Below are 19,032 nucleotides of genomic sequence, written 5' to 3' on the forward strand. Positions count from 1 at the left end.
TGCACCAAGACATCGCAAGGTCCAAAAGAAAGAAAATTCCAATGTCTCAGCCTTAAAGCAGCCCGACCAAAGAGAGGAATTCCAATTTCAGCCTGCAACCAATCTGGAAAACCTTCACAAATCCAACAATTCCAGAACATTGAGATTAAATAAAGTCAGCTGTCCTAGACGCCTGGGTCCAGACCATTGAGTCCTGGCATCATTGTTATCAGGACTAGTTCAATAAAAACTATGCTGAAATATGTAACCACCTGGAACAAAAATAAGCAGCCTTCATTGTGTTATGGTCCCAGCTGAGATTACCCCTGGACAAGCCTGACCACAGGGTGGAACCCAGCTTGATAGATCCTAACTTTTATTTGTTGTTTAGATGCATGAAGAGTAGTTGCCAAATAGTTACAGGAGTCAGATGGTGACATTTTAACAAAAGAATAAAACATTTATTCAACAAGAAAAGATTAACTATATTACAATACTCCTTCACCCACAACTATACCTTTACAAATATATACAGATGTGTAAGGATAACACAGGTTATAAAAGTTATCTTACACTCTAATGATCACAGTTAAGTACACAGTTCATGTAGATCTATGGCACCCTGTAGTCAGATACACCGCAAACTGAACGCAAGTGACAAATGCCACCTCAACCAAATGCTATGGATCTCTTCTCAACTACTCCCAGACACTTGTCTCACCGTGAGCCAACCAGTTTCCCTGAATTCCATCTTTTACATGAGCGTTTCCAATCTCCATTCTCCCAAGAGCTTTAGAGTCTTCTCCCAAACCGATGCTCTCTCTCAGATGTCTTCCATAAGGGTTCACCTCCAGGGTTTCGAACTCTCCTTCCGGTGTTCTCCTCCCCTGGGTCATCCATGCAGTCAAGCTGTCTTCCATGCACTCTTTCTCACTGACAGTACCAAAGTCGTCAACAGTACCAAAGCTTCAATTGCCCATAGCAAAGAGTTACAGACCTTCAGTTGTCTCTTTGGACCTTCTTGCCTCTTCTCAAACCTTTACCTCTTTAAGCTTGAAGCCTTTCTCTGTCCCTCACTCTTAACTTCAGTTAACATGACCTGTTCCTAGGTTCCTGCCTTTCCTTTAACTAGAAGGTCTTCTTGGAACTTTCTCTTGTTCCACTTGCCTGGATTCTGGGGTTTTTCCTCAGCTTGGGACTGACTATCTGTCCCCTTCTAGGTGGCTTCTGTTTGGCAGCTGTCTTCCAAACCAGCTGAACTCCAGCTTCCACATCAAACTGCTGTCTTTCTTCTTCTGTGTGCGTCTGTGGGAGGGACCTGCCTCTCTGGCTTCCAGTTATTAGGCAACAGTACAATTCTTCCATCCTTGTACGTTTACCTTCTCTTTAGAAAATTTGTAAAAATTGCAAGCACATTTTTTAAGTGAAACTAAAACTCTGTTTGACCTTTCTTAACACACAGATACAGAAATACAAATCAAACCGAAACTTTAAAGCTTTAAAACTCATTCCTAACGCCTACAAATACCAATACAACTTATTTAAACTATCTCTAATTCCCAACAATTGTCTGTCAAAATTACCCAAAGTTTCAAGTCAAGATGGCAGCATTCCAACAGCTCAAGGCTGATCCCTAAAGACAAATCCAGAAGATAAAGCCTCAGAGATGCAGACCATCATGATACACAAAGCATTTCAAACAACTCCCAACTGTGAATCCACAGTGCAGCTCATAATCTCCAGGCTATCTCCCAGTACCCTGTGGTAGGATCCATAGGTAAACCATCATCGATGGGAGAGCTATAACAGCTGAGGAAATTCTCCCAGTGATACAGTGTGGCTTTAGCCCTTCCGCAGGAAATTCTGACATGGTCTTCATTGCCAGACAAATCCTAGAAAAATGTTGAGGACAACACCAGAAACTCTTTGTTGTCTTTACTGACTTAACCAAAGAATTTGACTCAATAAATTATGAAGCTCTGCGGATTGTGCTCCAAAGCTTTGGATGTTCAAGAAACTTCACCACAATCCTGCAATTGCTTCATAATAAAATGACTGTGACTGTCTTGTGTGGGAGATCTGAAACAGACACCTTCAAAATCTGGACCAGGGTCATGCAAGGCTGTGTGGTAGTCTCCATAATACTTGCAATCGACTTGACAATGGCTATTCACCTCACAGATCAACTGCCCTCTGGCTCTAACATCAGTGACATCCGTGGCAAACTAACCGCCATAGGCATATATAAGCTACAGTTTGCAGATGACTGCCGTGCCATTGCATATTCTGCACCAGATTTGCATGCCACTTTTGATCTCTTGAATTCTTTATACAAGTGACTCAGCCTGTCCTTGAATGTTGCCAAAACAAAACTCATATCAACTCACACCTGGTCAGCCAAATAGTCCACCACCACCACCACCACCAACCCCCCCACCCCCTCTCCCACCCTCCCCCATATAAGTTGAATGAGACACACTGAAATAGAGAAACTTAGAAAATAGGAGGAGTCGGTCGTTCGGCCCTTCAATCCTGCTCCGCCAGTCAATATATCTATTTCCTTCTTAAATATATTCAGTAACTTGGCCTCCACAGCCTTCTGTGGTAGAGAATTCCAGAGGTTCCATCCTCAGACTGATGAAGTTTCTCCTCATCTCAGTCCTAAATGCCTCCCCCGTAACCTAAGACTGTGACCCCTTGTTCTAGACCCCTCAGCCAGAGGAAACATCATCCCTGCATCCAGTCTGTTCATCCCTGTCAGAATTTTATATGTTTTAATGAGATCTGTTCTCATTCTTCTGAACTCAAGTGAATACAGGCCTAGTCGGCCCAATCTCTCCTCATATGACAATCCTGCCATCCCGGGAATCAGTCTGGTGAACCTTCACTGCATTCCCTCTATGGCAGGTATATCCTTTCTTAGATAAGGAGACCAAAACTGCACACAATACTCCAGGTGTGGTCTCACCAAGGTGTACAACTGCAGTAAGACATCCTTGCTCCTGTACTCAAGTCCTCTCGCAATGAAGGTCAACATGCTATTTGCCTTCTTAACTTCTTGCTGCACCTGAATGCTTGCTTTCACAGGTTGATGTACAAGGGAACCCAGGTCCCTTTGTACATCAACATTCCCCAATCTATCACCATTTAAATAATACTCTGCCATTCTGTTTTTCCTACCGAAATGGATAACTTCACACTTATCCACATTATACTGCATCTGCCATGTATCTGCCCACTCACTCAATCTGTCTAAATCACCTTGAAACATCTTAACATCTTCCTCACCACTCACATTCCTACCAAGTTTTGTGTCATCAGCAAACTCGGAAGTATTATTTGGTTCCCTCATCCAAATCATTGATATATATTTTGAATAGCTGGGGCCCCAAGCACTGATCCCTGCGGTACCTCACGAGTCACCACCAGCCACTCCGAAATTCTCTATTTCCTGTCTGCTAACCAATTCTCAACCTATGCCAGTATATTACCCCCCATTCCACATGCGTTAGTTTTGCACATTAATGTTTTATGTGGGACTTTATCAAAAGTTTTCTGAAAATCCAAATACACCACATCCACTCGTTCTCCTTTATCTATTCTGCTAGTTATGTCCTCAAAAAATTTTAGTAGGTTTATCAAACACTGTTTACATAAACATGATTTCATAAATCCATGTTGACTGTGTCTAATCCCGCTGATCTCTTCTAAATGTCCTGTTACCCTATCCTTTATTATAGACACCAGCATTTTCCCTACTACTGACATAAGGCTAATCCCCTGTTTTGTCCCTCCCTCTTTTTTTTAAATGGTGGGGGTTACATTTGCCACCCTCCAATCTACTTGGACCGTTCCAGAATCTACAGAATTTTGGAAGATGACAACCAATGTATTCACTATTTCCATGGCCATCTATTTTAGTACCCTGGGATGTAGATTATCAGGCCCTGGGGATTTATCGGTTTTCAGTCCCAGTAATTTCTCCAGCACTTTTTTTTACTAATACTAATTTCCTTCTATTCCTCCTTCTTACTAGACCCTTGGTTTCCCTAGCATTTCTGGAAAGTTACTTGTGTCTTCCTCTGTGAAGACAGAACTAAAGTAGTTGTTTAATTGCTCTGCCATTTCCTAGTTCTCTATTATAAATTCTCTTGTTTTGGAATGTAAGGGACCTACATTTGTCTTCACTAATCTTTCTACTTTTACTTTCCTATAGAAGCTGTTACAGTCCGCTTTTATGTTCCTTGCAAGTTTATTCTCATACTCTATTTTTCCCCTCTTAATCAATCTCTTGGTCCTCCTTTGCTAAATTCTCAAGAGCTCCCAATCCTCAGGCTTGCTAATTTTTCTAACTTTACATGAGTTCTCTTTGGATCTAATACTACCCTTAATTTCTTTTGTTAGCCGTGGTTGGGCCACTTTTCCTGTTGTGTTTCTGCACCAGAAAGGAATCTATAACTGTAACAATGCATACATTTGTTCTTTAAATATTAGCCATTGCCTATCCACCGTCATGGCTTTTAATGAAGTTCCCCAATCTATTTTAGCCAACTCATGCCTCATACCTTTGTAGTTTCGTCTGTTTAGATTTAGGACCTTAATTTTGGATCGGACTACTTCACTTTCCTTCCTAAAGAAGAATTCTATCATGTTATGGTCACTGTTCCCTAAAGGATCCCACACAACAAGATTATAATTAACCCCTTCTCATTGCACAATACCAAATATAGAATAGCCTGTTCTGTATTTGGTTCCTCAACGTGCTGGTCTAAAAAATCATCCCGTACACACTCCAGGAATTCATTCACCACTGTATTCGTTAATTTGGTATGCTCAGTCTATATGTAGATTAAAGTATGATTATTGTAGCATCCTTGTTATATGTATCTAATTTCCTGTTTAATGCCGTCCCCTGCCTTACCACTACTGTTTGGAGGTCTAGAAACAGCTCCCACTAATGTTTTCTGCTCCTTGTTGCTTCTTAGCTCCACCCAGATTGATTCTACACCTAGGTTTGCTGAGCCAATATCCTCTCACTACTGCACTGATTTCACCCTTAACTAACAACACCACCACACCTCCTTTTCCTTTTTGCCTGTCCTTCCTTCCTTAATATCGAGTACCCTTGAATATTCAGGTCCTAGCCTTTGTCACCCTGCAGCCATGACTCTGTAAACGCAATCATATTGTACCCGTTTACATCCATTTGCACTGTTAATTTGTCTACCTCATTGTGAAAGCTCCATGCATTTAGATACAGTGTGTTTAGACTTGTTTTTTTAACATTTTTACACACTTTTTTGTACTATGGCCCTATTTGCTGCTAGCCTTTGTTCCTCTGCCTTCCACATTTGCTTCCTACTTTTCTGTCTTTCACTCCTACCTTTGTTTCCCACAGCACTAGCGAATACTCCTGCGAGAATATTGGTCTTGGTCCTGCTGGGGTGCAACCGTCCAGCTTGTATAGGCCCCATCTTCCCCATAATTGGTCCCAATGCCTCAGGAATCTAAATCCTTCCCTCCTACACCATCTCTCCAGCCACACATGCATTTGGTCTATTCTCCTAATCCTGAGCTCGCTAGCACATGGCACTGGGAGTAATCCTGAGATTACTACCTTGGAGGTCCTGCTTTTAATTTATTTCCTAGCTCCCTATATTCTGCTTTCAGGACCTCATCACTCTTTTGACCTATGTTGTTGGCACCGATATGGTCCTCATATGTTCACCCTCCCCTGATCAGAATGTCCTGCAGTCGCTCAGTGACATCCTTGACCCTGGCAACAGAGAGGAAACATACCATCCTGTTGCCAGGTCTGCGGCCACAGAAATGTTCAGCTGCTCCCCTTACAATAGAATCCCCTATCACTATTGCTCTCCCACTCTCTTTTTCTTTTCACCACCCCTCACCCCCCATGCAGCTGAGCCACTTGTGGTGCCACGGGCTTGGCTCTTGCTGCATTCCCAAGAAGCCATCTACCCCAGCAGATCCAAAACGAAAAATCTGTTAGAGAGGGAGATGGACCCAGGGTACACCTGCATTACCTGCCTAGTGCTTTTACTTTGTTTACAATTAACCATTCCCTTTCTGCCTGTGCACTCTTTACCTGCAGTGTGACCACCTCACTGTACGTGCTATTCACGAAGATCTCATCCTTGTGGAAGCTCCACAGTGACAGCTCCGGCTCTGAAACATGGATTTTAAGTAGCTGCAGCTGGAGACACTTCCTGCACATGTGGTCGGCCTGGACACTGGAAGTCTCTGACTGTCCACATCGCACAGGTGGAGCATTCCACTTGGCCAAGCTGCCCTCCCATGACTTACCTTTAAATTACTCCCTTTACTTTTATTTCCTCTAGTTTAAAGAATGTTAAGGACCAAAGAAATACTCACCAAGTCTCACTTAACACTATTCTTACTGAGGAAAGGTAGAAAATGAAAGGATCCCTTCTTCCCTCTTCACCAAACCCTCTCTCACCAAGCTCCAACTCAAGCACTCTAATGCAGCCCAAAGCAGCACTCCAGTGTTAAGCACTTCCAATTCCTTGTATAGGGCAGGACGTGCCATCAGGTAGTGGGAGCCTGAGTCCTAAGTGCAATATGTTAAGCACTTCCCATACCTTGGCAACCATCTTTCTCAAAAGACCACCATTGACAGGGAGATCCAACAATGGGTCAGCTGCACCAGCTCAGCCTTCCACAAACTACAGCAGCAAGTGTTTGACAACAAATATCTCCGCAAGTCAACAAAAGTCCAAGTGTACAAAGCAGTTATCGTCATTATGCTCCTGTAATGTGGTCAGAGCTGGACTGTGTATCAGTGGCACATAAGAGTGCTAGAGAAATTCCATTAGCAATGCCGCTGCGCATCCTCAGGATTCAAGGAGAGGTCCATCAAACAAATGCTGGAGTCCTTCTTGAAGCCAGTTCCACAAGCATTCAGCCAATACTCCTGCAAAATCAACTTCAACGGATTGTACATTGCATCCAGATAGCCAAAAAACACCTCCTCCAAAAAGTCCTGTTTACTCAAATGGCCAATATTCCAGGGGAAGACAAAGAAAACATTTCAAAGGAACGTTTTGAAGCTGTCCTTGAAGCATAACAGCACTGACATTAATAACTGCGAGGAGCTTGCTACCAATCGTTCAGAATGGCGACAACTGGTCCATCAAGTTGCATCACCTTTTGAGTCACAGCATCTTAACAATGATGCAGAACGGCAGTAGAGAAGGAAAGTAAAAGAAGCAAATCCTGCACGCAGGATCCTGCTATCTGCAGGACGCCCCATTTGCCCAAAAATGTGCAGGTCAAGAATCAGCCTGTTTAGTCACGTGAAGACCCATGGCAAAAACATGCAACCCCAAGTAGATATCATCCTCGAACGAATCGAGGGACAATCGACAATGATTTCCCCTTGTCATGGTCATGGCTTAACCTAAAATGGTGATAGGGAGTAACCTTTTCTATTCTACTTACTATCATATATTCTTCTATAAAGTAACTGCCGTTAGTCTCCTTTCCAGCCTGAAAAGTCCAAGATTTTTTTAACCTTTTCTCATAACACAGTCATGACACAATGGATCAGTCTCAATGATGATGTCATTTCTCTGCATCGATTCTAGGGCTTGTACTTACTTACATGAAATTTCAGTTCCCGTAATTTGCCCTGTTGAAAATTTTATTTACATCGTTCTATAGCTCCTTGGCTGCTTCATTAGACTTGACACCACTTGAGTGGAGAGCTTAATGCAACCATTTTTAAATGCATGCAAAATGCCCTGCTCATCTCCAGCTGCTAGTGAAAGTTCTAATGATGGAAAAGAGCTGATGGGTAAGTCAGTTCTTCTCTATCAAAAACCCTAAGACAATATAGTGGAGCTCCTGAATTATTTATAAACATCAAACTACACAATGCTAGCAATGAAAGATCATCCTGTTAGGGTTGTGCAAGATGTGGTGCAATAACGATCTTGCCAATCCAATGTCAAACATGCAGTACAACTGAGGCATCTGTCCATCTCCCTGGTAACATTCAACCGAAACTTACTTCTAGACATTGGCAGCGCTGTTGACATACGTTTAAAAAAATGTAGAAAGCGTACTCATGTTTAAAAATAGTGCATATAAGTAACTAATCATCCAATTATATTAGTTATTTCAGCTGAGTGTCAAAAAGGGTGTCACAATGAACAGCAATTTCATTATCAGTACAGTTGTCAACAGTGTAATTGGCCTCTTTTATGTAAACATCCAACAGCTGCTACAGAGGTCCACTGAAAAGTGGAGATTTGGATAGGATTTAATTTCCACTCTCCTAAGACACGGCAGTTTTACATGAATCACATTTTGCAGTTGTGCATCTCCCAAATCACTTTTCAGGTATTCCTTCAAAACGAGATTTAAATCATCCACTGAACATAAGAAAGAAAATGAAGTTTAAATACTTTAAGCATCACTATTGTGTCATTTTTCAAGAATTATTCCCTTTTCCCTATATGAGGAATCATGGAAGAACAGTTCTAAAAGGTTTTCACTGTTATGATGCATGTATGTTCCATCTGATATTCAAACCTGCAGTCAACAAAATTTTCTAAGAACCACTTTTTACTGCATTGTTACCATGGACTTATATTTTTTAATTAAAAAAATACAACACATCCAGATACACCTAATGCTAAATAACCACTTCTGGGAACCACACAAATCCATAGTTGTAGGAGGAGAACAATGTCCAGGAGGAGAAGAGTCTGCTTCAAACACTGCTCATCATTTGTTCCTTACTCATTCCCAATCTATTTATAATTTTGCTTGCTGCTCAGTAGCTTTGCTGTGTCTATGAATATTGTTATTATTCGAGCTGATTAGAACACAGTACAGAATCAATAGGCAGGTGCAACAAACATGCTGAATAATGCACCATTAATTCTAGAAGGGCTGAGAATAGAAAAGTTAACAGGTTAAAGAGTCAATTGACTTTCAGTTACAAGAACCAGGTTCCATGGAATCTGGCTACCTTCACATAATTGAAATATAGAAACTGATCACAGCCATTGTTATTCCATGGGTAACTTGTAGAACATGACGTGCAGCTGGCAAACTTGAGTTATACTGCATTAAAAACCAACTTAGACGTATATAGAAGTGGAAAGGAGTAAACTGGCCATGGAGGTCTCCCGAAGGTTAACCTTGCTGGAGGCCCCCCCAAAATCCAAAGCAAGCTTTGTACATACCAATCTTCAAAGAGAAAACAAAAGATCCGCTTAATGCTACACAAAGGTCGTGTGGTCACATCAGCCTCTCCCCACCGTGAAAAAGTACCTTGCCTTGGCTCGCTATTTCTCTGCAATAACGAGGCAGAGACTGGAAACTAACGTGTCAAATTCTAGAGGTGGCTCCACATCCTTTCACTTGCACGTGCACTGGTACAGGACGCCAGCCTGCTGGCATAATCAGCTACTAACACCAAAGATCATTAATTTTCCATAAAACATGTTGATAATCTTGGAATATTGTGCCATTATTTGAACTTTTGATGCTTTATAACCTTTTCATTGTCCTTTTAATTCATTCAAATGCTCACAGAATAGTATTAAGCACTTTTTATTATGGTTTTAATATTGCTTCTGTCTGATAGATATTGATTTCCTACATTTTATTAATTTTCTTATTTAATTAGATAATTGTTCAAAAAATTGCTGCATAGTTACAATTTTGTATTACAGAAGTGAAAACATTCAAATAGAACTCTGTTACGAATTCAATTCACTATGTCCCTGGGTGCTAAATTAACATTCTGTGGAGAGTCTAATATTTAAGGTACAGAATGTTCCAATGCTTGTTACATTGGTTCCTGCCTAGTAACAAGGATGGGATCCTCAGAGTGTTTTGATAGGTCTCTAAATCAGTTCAAGAAAAGTGAACAGCAGTTTGCAGTGAGTCAGTTTCGGGAAAGTCAGAAACAGGGGGAAAGAAGCTCCTGTTATGACCGATGACATTGGTAAAGCTGAGTTATTTAAAAATTCCAGAGGGAAGCTTTAAATATCTGTCATAACCTGTAGTTTTAAGCGTTATTTTAGAGATGCAACTCTAAACTCAGGAATCAGACCACCAGTTCTCGAGGTTTTACATTAAACTAAATGAAACATTTTATTAATTTACATAAAAGAAAATATATACATGGCTACAAATTACTATCATAAATTTATCAAATTCCCAAACTAATCTCCTTTAAGGCAACAGCAACCCGTAGACTTAACCAGACACCAGGCAAAGCATTTTCACCGTACAAATTCAAAATGAGGTTCTTTTCACTTTGGTTCCTGTAGAGACAGTTGGAGGCTTACAGCCACTTTTGATCTCACATTGCCTCTGCTCTACACACACAAAACGGTTGTCTTGTTTTATCTAGCACAGGCCATTGAACGTAAGTTCTCATTGAATCACCAGCCTCCTTGAACTCCACCTTTTAACAATAAAACCCCTTTCATAGAACCAATCTTATTAGTAATATAAACATATTGCTTAGTATCTGCTAACTAAGTGGTAGTTTTCACCCCACTTCTTGAATGCTTTATTCAAAAAAAATGCAAATGCACTCTACCTCTCTATTTACATCTCAAAACTAGAACACATCAAAGCACCCAGACCAGCTGGCTTTAATCCAATTAAGACACACTCACAGGCTAAACCTCTATTTTAAAAGAAAAATATTTTCTAATAGCATTATATACGGTTACAGCTTCATGACAGCTCCATGTATCCAAAGTGCTGCTGTTAGCTCAGAAGAGCTGAGAAGAGGGCTCAGGGGAAATCTTGGTAATCGAAGGAGGCTCAGAGGAAGCCCTGGGAGTCATTTTTTTAAATTCATTCATGGGATGTGGGCTTCACTCACTAGGCCAGCATTTATTGCCCATCCTTAATTGCCCTTGAGAAGGTAATGGTGAGCTGCCTTCTTGAACTGCTGTAGTCCACATGGTGTAGGTACGCCCTCAGTGCTGTCAGAGAGGAAGTTCCAGGAGTTTGACCCAGTGACAGTGAAAGAACGGCGATATATTTTCAAGTCAGGATGCTGAGTGGCTTGGGGGGGATCTTCCAGATGGTGGTATTCCCAAGTGCCTGCTGCCCTTGTCCTTCTAGATGGTAGTGGTCATGGTTTGAAAGGTGCTGTCAAAGGAGCCTGGTGAGTTCTTGTAGATGGTATACACACTGTCTTAGTGATGGCGGGAGTGAATTTTTAAAAAAAATTCATTCATGGGATGTGGGCAATGCTGGCTAGGCAAGCATTTATTGCCCATCCCTAATTGCCCTTGTTCAGAGGGCATTTAAGAGCCAAATACACTGCTGTGAGTCTGGAGCCACATGTAGGCCAGACCAGTTAAGGACAGCAGATTTCCTTCCCTAAAGGACATCAATGAATAGGTTTTTACAACAATCGACAATGAATTCATTGCCATCATTAGAGATTTCATTGTCATCATTAGACTTTTAATCCCAGATTTGTATTGAATACAAATTCCACCATCTGCCATGGTGGGATTCAAACCCTCATCCCCAGAACATTACCTTGGGTCTCTGGATTGCTAGTCAAGCGACAATACCACTACACCATCAATTCCCTCTGGTTTGTGGATAGGGTGCCAAGCAAGCAGGCTGCTTTGTCCTGGATGGTGTCAAGCTTCTTGAGCATTTTTGGAGCTGTACTCATCCAGTTAAGTGGAGAGTATTCCATCACACTCCTGACTTGTGCCTTGTAGATGGTGGACAGGCTTTGGGGAGTCAGGAGGTGAGTTACTCACCACAGAATTCCTAGGCTCTGACCTGCTTTTGTAGCCACATTATTTATATGGTTAGTCCAGTTTGGTTTCTGGTCAATGGTAACCCCCGGGATTTTGCTAATGGGGGATTCAATGAAGGTAATGCTATTGAATGTCAAGGGGTGATGGTTAGATTCTCTCTTGCTGGAAATGGTCATTGCTTTGCCATTTTTGTGGCATTAATGTTACTTGCCACTTGTCAGCTCAAGCCTGGATATTGTCCAGGTCTTGCTGCATTTGGACGTGGATTGCTTCAATCCATGGATACAGTCCGGAGACAGGAGTTCAGAGAAACTGAGGGCCAGTGCTCACTCAGTGAAATTAGCTGTCTAGCAAAGAATCGAAATTACGGCAGATGTAGAGCTGAAGTGCAGACTTGGGAATCCAGGGAGAAGGAATCTCGGAAGACGAGATTAAAACCCTTTGAGGTGGGCCATTGTTAAAATGTCTAAGTGGGAGCGAATTTTGAAGAGAATTCCAAGGAGAGGTATTCGAAGGTGAAGCTGGGAATCCCTCGTGAGTCAGCGTTTCAACAAGATTGTTTGACTTGGTGTTTACTGATGTCTGGGTGGGTTCTTGAGAAATCCATGGACTCTGTCATTTATCCTTTAGTGTGGTATGTTCGACCACAGTTTGTCTGTTAATTCTTACCCTGAATGTTAGCGTATAAGATACATATTGTAAATAGATTTATCTTTCTGATCTTGTATATTAAAGTACACTTTTGTTTGTTCAAAACCCGTGGAATCTTGTGGCTTAATTCCAAAAGCAGGTATCTTGAGTCTCAACCTATATCTACTTGAAACAAAATGTTACTGGATTCCCCAACCACATCCCGGGGTCTGGCCAAGGACCGTAACAACTCTGAGTAAATATCAACTGGAGAGTAGTTTGTTCAAACTGAAAACTATGTTTGTACCAATCAGGATGTTAATGAATTACTCACAAATTATTCAGTACTTTTTTAATTCACATGCAAAAATTGATTTTCAAAAATACTGCTACCACCACGTGAGGGGTAAAAATTGACTCCTCTATCCTACCACTCCAGGTGTGACCATAACAGGGTTTTTGTGAATTTAGAAAGAATGTTCCTTCCCACTATGTACCCTTTCAGATTTTAAATAATTAGTCAGACATGTTTTCTGGGTTTAAACAAAGAACAAGAGAAGTTTATTGATACTACTTTCCAAATTTAGAAAATACTAGGTCAATCGCAACCACCATTCATACGTCACACACTCCCTGGGCCCACAGATACACTTGTACAGGTGGTAGAATAAGAGGATAGGCTTAAAGAATTTTTACAGTTCGTGAAGAAGAAAAACAAACAAAGGAACGTATGATTAGCTGTCCTTTGGCTGGTCCCGATGCAGTGATTCCACATTGTGGCCATTTTGTTCAGTTTCCTTCCTGGATATAATTGCATGGAGCAGCTTTCCACATTTTATTCGCAAAAGATCTCGGTTTGAAGTAGATTTCTCTTCTCAGGATAGTTACTTTGCAAATTGTGGTACAATACTTCAGAGAGAGAGAGAGAGAGAGAGAAACAGTTTCTTTTCAGCCTTTCAGTACAGCATTCTCATCTCTCAACTGATCTCCCTGGCTTGGTTAAAAAGTTCTTAAAGTCCTGCTAGCTGTATATTCCAGAGGTATTTGATTACCATGTCTGCTGTAGTCTTTGTTTTTTGGAACAGGTAATTGCATTTTGATTTCTCATCTCAGAAACTTTTGCAGAGTTTCATGATAGTTTGAAAGCCAACAGGAAATAGGGTCTTTCACACTCCCTAGGCAGTGTTTGGGTGTCTGTTCCCATTCCCCTTGGGTGGAATGCAACTTGTATATTGTGGCAGGCTGGCAGTTTTTCATTATCTTAATGTTTAATTTAGTTTTATAAAAAAAAAACCTCTTGAGACTCGGTGGTCTTATTACTACTGAATTCAAGGCCTAAATCTCGAAACATATAAATTGCAAAACTGCATTATGACAGTTGTTTCAAGTTTCCGTCTGGGATTTGAACAACTCAGCCTTTAACTGAGTCAGCTGCGTCATAATACATAGAATTGTCCAAAATTAATGCATAGAAGTGGTTTGAAGGCTACAGTCTCCATGTGTATGTCATACAAAAATTACAAACTACTTTTCTATTTTGTATCTTCCTCTAAAATCTTAACACCTTTCAATTTTCATTCATTAAAAAGTAAACAATTGGATTAGCGGTTAATAATCCTCTACCTTAATTTGCTTCAGTGTGTCTGAACCTGATGTTAATGCTGTGACCTGGGCTTCAATACTCTCAAAATCCTTCAGCAACTGATGGTTGCGAAGTTGGGCTATTTTCTCCCGTTCACATAATTCCTTCAAGTAACTTTTCAATCTTGCACCTCTTACCCTGGAATTCAGAAAAAAATGAGTGCCAGCAAAACACCTCTTTAAATTTTCTTTTGTAACATAGACAGTGCATCAGGCAGAATATCAGCAAATGTAAAAACAGACTTTGTAATATCTTAAAATGGCAACTCAAATCTATTCAATTTTAAAATGATAATTCAAGTTTCAGCATATGTAAAGAAAAGTAATGACACATTTTGATATTAGTCCACCTATGCATGGAGCATCCTGTGATCTGCGTTTCAAGGTTTTGCTGGTACGTGCTTTTCCTTCTTCCTTCCCTGAAGATGCCAATCTTCCAGAGATAAAGTCCCACATGCAATAGCTTAGTCTTCAGAAACATGGAGTAGTGAGCGTAACACTTGCAAAAATTATACTGGACCAGGCCAGGATTTCCTGAGAATTTCCTCATTAGATATTTATGGTGAGCACCTAGCCTGAACTGGGCCTATCTTTGGGAACTCAAATGGCGAAATAACACACTGAAAGTAACACATGCCTGCAGCTCGTATTTAAAGGGACAGATTAGTTGTTGTTAAGGACAGAAGGAAATATAGGTGTGGGAGGCAGTCAGTCAATTCCATTCTTAGGTGCATATTTGGAGGTCATCTGGGAGGGAGGGTTCCATTTCTTGACATCCTAGAGTAACTCCCTCTCAGAAGAAATGTGGCAACTGTTTGGTAAGAGATGGCTTTCAGGATAATCCCTATCCCTAAAACATGAGGAGCCCCTGGAGGTCTGCCACGGTATTGCTAACCAGCATTGCTGTAAGTCAAGTACTTGAACACAAGCAGTTTGCTCTCTCCCTGTATACTGTGACTGAGGCTGCATTTTAACCCCTAAAAATCATGTAATTGGCAAATGGCCTTCAATATAGGCAAGTATGGGGCATGACATTTTAGAGGCCACAAACTCTTTGGAAAGTAAGTGTTTAAATGGAGTAAAGGAAAGGTGAGATCTCAGGTAGTGTGACATAAATCAGTAAAAGTAGCGACTACAGTTAAGAGGCCAAAAAAATGCAAGCAAAGCATTTCTAGATGAATAGAATTGAAAAGCAGAGAAGTTATGTTATATTTGTATAAAGCCTTGGTTAGACCACACCTCGAGTTCTATGTACAGTCCTGGGGCAGAATTTTGCCGTCAGCGAGCAGGGGCCCACCCGCCAATGTGAGAAATGAAGGGGGATAACATCGGGCGGAACCCCCGATGTCATCCCAGCCCATTTAAATTTTCAGGAAGGCGGGGGCACAGCAAAATCAACTGCGGGCCCCTGACCTGTCAATGGCCAATTGAGGCCATTGACAAGATCATTAAAACAATTAAAGGACCTGCCCATCCAACCTTAAGATGGCGGACAGGCCAGGAGCCCCAGCAGCAAATAGAAAAAACATGAAACCTCATCCACCAGCGGGATGAGGTTTCATGTAGGGTTTTAAAATTTTTAATAAAGTTATTATGATAATTATGAACATGTCCCATCTCATGTAACATTGTCATATGAGGGGGACATGTTAGGGAATTTTTTTTTTCTATTTTTAATATTTTTAAAAGTGTAAGTGATCTCTCTGAGGCAGCGCTTAGCGTCAGGGAGATGTGTGCTCTTTCGTGCGCATGCGCGAAAGAGCGCACTCTCGCTTTTGGAGAATCCCCCCCCCCCCACCCCGCACAGGAAGCGCATTGCAGGGCCCACTTCTCCAATGGGGATCGTCTCCCCGCCCGCTGGAGATTGGGTCAGGCCTGCCTGCCAACAGGCAGAAAATTCTGCCCCTGGTCTACAATATAAAAGGAATGTGGAGGCATTGAGAAGGTGCAAAAAAGATTTACTAGAATAATAGCAGAACTGAGAGGTTATACTTATCAAGAAAGGTTGAACAGGCAGGGGGCGCATTGCTCTAGGAAAGAGAAGATGGAAGGGTGACCTGATAAAGGTCTTTAAATCATAAAAAGGAGTTCAATAGGGCAGACATAGTGAAGATGCTTCCATATGCAGATGGCATCAGAACTAGCTGCCATAAATATAGGGAAGTCATTAATAAATCAAATAGGAAATACAGAAGAAACTTCTTTACCCACAAACTAGAAAGAATATAAACACTCTACACAAGTATCTGAGGCAAATAGCATTGATGCATTTAAGGGGAAGCTAGTTAAGCACATGAGGGAGAAAGTAATAAGCAGCTATGTTGATGGGGTTAAATGGAAAAGCCTGGAGGAGGCTCGTGAAGGGCATGAACATTAGCATGGACTTGTGGGCTGAATGGCCTGTTTCTGTGCTGTAAATAGATTTGTAATACTCTATATTACTGCCAATTAAAAAGTAATCTTAGCACACAACTAACACATGATCCGTGTTCAATTATTCACATACAAGCTTTAATATATTTAGTGGTGTGCTCTTTAAGCTTAACTTTCAGTACTACTACTCTCTTTAGAGAGCAAAATAGTGCATAAAAGGGAAGACCTGAGTCTGAAATCAGCTTGGATCCAAGAGTCAGAATGCACAAGTCATGCTGGATAAAGCGTACCATAAACTATAGAGGCCATTGTGAGGTTGAAAGACATCCTGATGCCTATTTCTGGTCATTAATTACCATCCTTTACTTGTTATTTTTCCTCCCCTTAATCACACACGTAAAGCAATCCACCATGTCACACACTATTTGCTATATAAACTCTCTGTTTCAGGGCATATTTTACAACTGCAATTCCAAGATATGTTCTTATGTTTTTGTAAACAGCAGATAAACAACCAGCACATCATCAACATAACTTACTGCACCTATAGTAAACACCAGCATGAGGAAATTAGGCAATTGGTTCGAATGAGAACTGTTCAAGTTCAACTTAAAAACCCAACCAAAACTTCCTGAGCAGAGCATAAACCTAGGGAGATGGAGCTTTGCCATTGTACTTGAAGCGATGGTGACCAGAAAATTCTCTGAATGTCACCCTGCTAAGGACCCACAGAAGACATAATTACAAAACCTAATCTTATCCTTATCTGACATCCACACGTGTTCCAAAAGCCACCACTTAATGGCTATTAGAAATGAAACCTTCTTTGATTTCCCCCCCTTCTTCAAAGAGGGCAAATGAAGTGGCTTTAATTGCACTTAAGCAATTCTATCACTGGATGTGCCAAATCTGTGGCATATACTATATAATTTTAATAAATGAAAAGCAGTAAAAGCAAACATTTTACATTTAACCCACAAATATGTACACAACTGTGGCCTCTATAGCAAGTGTCATACCAATTTTTCACAATCCAACCTTTGAGATCCACCATTTGACCAAGTTTGACAGTTTATAATGCAGCTGCATTCCAATAACTCTGCACAAACAAATAGAAACAGACATCTTTTCGGGGCTGATTTTCCTCTATTGGTGCAAGTCATCTTTATAAGGTTAAAAGAACTGCTAAGCCCAAATAATTATGTACTAAGGCTCTTAAAATTCCTAGGTCAATTGATTTGCATCACTATTGGAAGATCCAGGTACAAGTTCGAGAAAGTGTAAAGAATGTAACATAGATGGAAGAAGAGAATTTTGTGCCAGTACACTTGAAGGAACTGGGGAAATAAAGAAGTGCAGCGATGGGAAGGCAAAAGATTTTCAGAAAGGCTTAGAAGGCCTCTCAATTCATTAGCCACCTCTGTCAAGCTCGAAGAAAAAGGCAATTGAGAAGTGAAACATAAATGAGGGGAAGAACTGCCCCGTGTGCAAACTTGAGGCAGCACTTGAGCAATTCTATCACTGAATGTGCCAAATCTGTGGTATATACTAACCGACAGTATTCTCACAGCAGATGGAACTGCTCTGCAGTTTGGCTCTCTGCTGATTCGGATCTATTCTATATTAGACCAGACATTGAAATAATATTGCCTATACCTGGTGTAGAAAATGGAAACATGCTCCATAAAAAAGCAACAAATTTGTTTGAGGCTATTGTAGTATTCACAATAAATGTTAAGAAGGTCCTGATGTACAAGTGTTTGCAGTAATACTTATACAACATATTGCTCCACTTACATTAACTGATTTGACTTGCTACAAGTCAAAAGGTTCTTTTCCAGCTCCAGTCTTTTTTGCTCACTGAAAAAAATAGAAAATGCTTCTGAAAGAATTCACAACTAGGTTAAGCATTTTGCAAACATTAGCAAATTGGGTCATGAGACATCTCAACCACTTTCAAAACAGATGCAAGACTGACCATTAAGAAAGAAATTTTTAATTTGATGATAACTGAATGGTTTTAAAGTTACTATAGTCAGTACAACCTTTTATTTGTTCACAGAATGTGGGCATCACTGGCAAGGCTAGAATTTCTGTCCATTCCTAATTGCTCTTGAGAAGGTGGTGGTGAGCCATCAAATTATGTGCAATTACATAATTCATGAAATAACGTGACTTGTTAATAATACAAATTCATATATAAAATACATTAACTGTTAGCTTTATGCATTTGAGGTTATTGCACTTAGAATCAAGTATTATAATATGGTAAATGCCAGAGCAAAAAATCCAAAGTCAAAAATAGCATTCAGCATTAAATAAAAGATGTATTTTTCTGATTCCATAGTTTACTAATCAAAATCATGTACCCTGAATGTTTCAATAAATTTGTGGCTTTTAGATAAGCCATTTTCATTTTAAATAGATGAAGAGCAGATCACAATTTTCTGGAATGCAATGAATTTGTGGTAGTGACACTGCAACAGTCCCTTGCAACTGTGTACATAATTTTTCTCGGCAAAGTATAAGGTTTTTGGTATTAACTAAAATTGCTTTTTCACATTTACAAAGTTACTGTAGCAAGCCTCTGTTCCTCTATGCAGAACACACA

The 19,032-nt window shown here is 40.5% G+C and overlaps 1 protein-coding gene across 6 annotated transcripts in view; it reads right to left on the reverse strand.

Moving 5' to 3' along the window:
* The window catches only part of kiz (kizuna centrosomal protein), a 196,178-nt gene that overhangs the window by 164,972 nt on the left and 12,174 nt on the right, over window positions 1-19,032 (reverse strand). For 4 of the 6 annotated variants that reach the window (XR_005942403.1, XR_005942404.1, XM_041182933.1 and 1 more), the window contains exons 2-3: window positions 18,219-18,281; window positions 14,031-14,187 (exon numbers count right to left, since the gene is read on the reverse strand). The exons of 1 other annotated variant lie outside the window; for it this stretch is intronic. Coding sequence is in view for 2 of the 5 variants with exons in the window: in XM_041182933.1 (XP_041038867.1) it covers window positions 14,031-14,187; window positions 18,219-18,281 (220 nt within the window). In the remaining 3 variants the exon portion in view is untranslated. Of the gene's footprint in view, window positions 1-14,030; window positions 14,188-18,218; window positions 18,282-19,032 lie in introns of those variants that run through there. One more of the 6 variants, XM_041182935.1, reaches the window with a different exon arrangement.

The sequence above is a fragment of the Carcharodon carcharias genome, chromosome 2, assembly GCF_017639515.1.
Source record: "Carcharodon carcharias isolate sCarCar2 chromosome 2, sCarCar2.pri, whole genome shotgun sequence".
NCBI lineage: Eukaryota > Metazoa > Chordata > Chondrichthyes > Lamniformes > Lamnidae > Carcharodon > Carcharodon carcharias.